General features: G+C 39.2%; 1 protein-coding gene across 1 annotated transcript; it reads right to left on the bottom strand.

Moving 5' to 3' along the window:
- Nucleotides 1–209: 209 nt before the first annotated feature.
- LOC138059210 (uncharacterized) lies at nucleotides 210–1,876 on the bottom strand. The gene is made up of 2 exons (XM_068904773.1): nucleotides 1,477–1,876; nucleotides 210–691 (listed from the first exon to the last, which is right to left on the bottom strand). The coding sequence occupies exons 1-2, from the start codon at nucleotides 1,874–1,876 to the stop codon at nucleotides 210–212; spliced, it is 882 nt and encodes a 293-aa protein (XP_068760874.1).
- Nucleotides 1,877–3,247: the final 1,371 nt, after the last annotated feature.

Here is a 3,247-nt window from a genome sequence, read left to right as displayed (position 1 = left end):
CATTGATTATGCAACGTTTTTGGGGTAAAAGAGGTGTATTATGGGATTTGAGAGAGTAGAGAGTACTGTATATACTGAGTACAAAATGATACTCTCAAATTTGACTGTAATTGCAATGTTCCACTGTTTGTGATATGATAAAAAATGAAAACTTTAAAACAACAACATAAGTAAAATACTGATGCAAGTAATAATAAAATTAATGTTCTTTAGCATTTGCCAAAGCCAACTCCATTTTCTAAGGCATGTGTTAGAAGACTATTGAACTCTTTGGGGTCTTCAATTCCCCTTGGCAAAAACAGAGTTAAGGAGCAAGTTGAAGACCATGGATACCTCTTCACATTCTCTTCTGTTTCATAAAACTCAATAAGTATGGGACCATCAAAGCCCAGTGGCGGTACAGTGTCTGCCCCTGTGGTGAAAATCAAGACGTCTTCCAGGGTCACACCGTTAACTTCCTCTTCTTCTAGTTCTTGCAGGTACAGGTCCAAGCAATATATTGTCTTGTCTTCCTTGTCTCTATCATTGGAACCCTTGTCTGAGTACATCATAGAGTACAATTTCTTGAAGCTTTGGGCACTGAGCTTTTGATTCTCCACACCCAAAGCAATCTTGAAAATGCCAGGGTTGTTCATCACCAGATCTTGAAAACCACTAATAGAGTTAAGGCCTTTATGGAATTGTTGGATTTCTGCATGGACAGAAAAAAACAAACAAATGTTTAGCTATTTAAAAAAATAATTGTGTATAACAGCAACGTGTTATCACAGTCAAAACTTTGTTCAGTGGAACAACTGCTGAATGGCTTGCCATCTACCACACTGTTGCTAGGTGGTATCCAAGCATGTGTTCAAGTCATGCAAAGGCCCTTGTACCACTAATTTTGTAACAGTTGTAACACAATAAATTTAAAAGTACATTGTGGAACAAAATGAATATAAGCCTAAGGTAAAGTTTACCTTATGAACCCAACCTAGTTTAATAAATGTATAATAAATATACATCTAATGGCAATGACCTGTACAATTGGATAATGGCAGGGTGGGGGGCTTAATAAAGAGGGTCTGGTGCAACGCTGCTCCTTACTAAATTGACACACACTAGTACCTGTTTAAGGAGGCAATGCTGGATCTCACTTTTCTTGCCAAAATCAGCTGTGAACACCCTTGAGTAGCCATGGTTTGCAATTAAATCACCACCTGACTCTTTTATGACATTGAATTCGTCTTAATTGACACATCCCTGTAACCCTTTAAGGACCTCCTTGATTTCTTTATCACAGACAGCCTCGATTGCCTGAGTTGTGTTAATTGGAAGATCTTTCATGACGGAAAATGCTTCTAGAGAAAGACATTTGGGCCCAGGACCACCCTGGAGAACACTCCATGCCACCAACTTTCCAGCTAACTCATATTTATTTCCATGGAGCAGTTCAGTTCGACTATTTTATTGCCAACGGCTCTGACAAAATAAAACTTTGGCTCTGAACTCTGAACTGTCCACATGGGACTTCATCAACCTTCGGAGATGGCAGTAGAACTACATCCTTTAAAACAGCTTTAGATACACTACTGGATCCACAAATGGCCGATGTCCCCTTCTTGTTTCCACGCTTTTCCCCTTTCCTGGACCAGTTTGCACTTGGATTGAATACACCATTCGTGGCCTGACTCACAGATACTGATGCAGACGCCGCAGAGTGGCTTGAAGATTGCCCTTGGATGGTTGGAAATAATTGCCTTAAAGCAGCTTCCCTAGCTTCTGTTTTGTTTTCGTTTATAGCTTGATTCATCTTCGGAGCATCACTAGCGTCACTGCTGGATTCATTAAGCGAGATTACAGCTGCTACCAGTCTGTTCAACATGCGCTCCGCCATATTGAACAACTGGCGGGAATTATATGTGGACAGGCCTTCTGGCTTTTGCGACAGTCAGCTGACCAAAACACCGCGGGCGAAGTATTATTTTTACAACATTTCGGTACATTTCCGAATTTCGGTACATTTTTCATGTAAGTCGTACTTTTTACACAGAGGTGTTTATTTGCCCAACAAGTTGTATATTTTGGTAGTAAGTAGTATATTTTTCACAATAAGTGATATATTTTTCTCCATAAGTTGTATATTTCCCAAGATAAGTTGTATGTATTTGCTATATGTATTAGATATTCTACAACAAGTATTTTTGTCCGAAACGGTGCGCCATAAGAACTGTAGTCTTCAATGGTCTCCATCGATGATTCCTCAAAAGAACATCATAGCAGAAATTGAAGCTGCTATTCGCCACCTTCGTGGTGACACTAAAGATGCCATTCGAACCACCTCCGCCACCATCATCCATAGAGCCCGACCACCACTTCACAAAAATCTTTCAAACTAAGAAACAAAAGCCCTTAACAACCTGAAGAAGGATCAATCTAGCGTTATTATGAAAGCTGATAAAGGCAATTCCTTCGTGGTTGCTTGTAATTATTAATATTCTTAGCCAGAGAACGCCCATTCAACCTTTTTTTAATATCATCAATACAAGATGTGGCTTTTGGTGCATTTTAATTTATAGCAACGTTAATTGTGAACTATTCACAAGGGTAAAAATGTTATTTAAAAGATAAAATACCAAACATTTTTAACTTCATGACAGGTAACTCGCCTTACCCTGCAGATATGATGACTTAATTGACTCGAAAACATTCAGGATTTTTTTTTCTTTGTAATGACATTTTAAGCCTTGTAAATATATATTTTTTCTAAACCTTAAGTGAATGTCATGCACAATGTTCATAGTGTTTTTCACTGCCGAGTCTGACCGTTTAGTTTACATTATGACTGATTCCACAATGACATCACTCATTTTCTTCCTCATCAACAAATGGTGTGGCAATGGGTGGAGCAGCATGTTGTCATCCCCCTCCCGTTCTTTTTCCACTTTTCTTCCATCAGTAGTGTCACTATGAATAACAGAAGAAGAATTAACACTGGGTTTTGACAGAATGTGACACTTTGTTTTAGCCTTTAAGAGCCACTGATCAATTGCAGAATCTGGGTGAAACTCTTTCGCTGCTGTGCCTGTGTCTTTAACTCGCAAGAGTTTGCTCAATGTTCCCCTCTGCATTCTTGTTTTCAGCGCTGTTTTCAGCCGATTCACATGTGGCAGTGAGCTTCTCCAACACAAGAATGTTATTTAGGTCATTGTGGTTACGTGCAAGCAGGGATGCATACACATCAGTGGGATTGAATGCTCTCTGTGTA

Source organism: Montipora capricornis, chromosome 1 (assembly GCF_036669925.1).
Source record: "Montipora capricornis isolate CH-2021 chromosome 1, ASM3666992v2, whole genome shotgun sequence".
In the NCBI taxonomy this organism is placed as follows: Eukaryota; Metazoa; Cnidaria; class Anthozoa; order Scleractinia; family Acroporidae; genus Montipora; species Montipora capricornis.
Note: the sequence above shows the minus strand (reverse complement) of the source record. Positions and strands in the feature narration are given on the sequence as shown.

Coding starts and splice junctions, on each gene's coding strand:
- LOC138059210 (XM_068904773.1), bottom strand. CDS start 1,876: ATGGCGGAGCGCATGTTGAACAGACTGGTAGCAGCTGTAATCTCGCTT. Junction 692..1,476: donor GTTCAGAGTTCAGAGCCAAA/GTTTTATTTTGT, acceptor CTGTCCATGCAG/AAATCCAACAATTCCATAAA.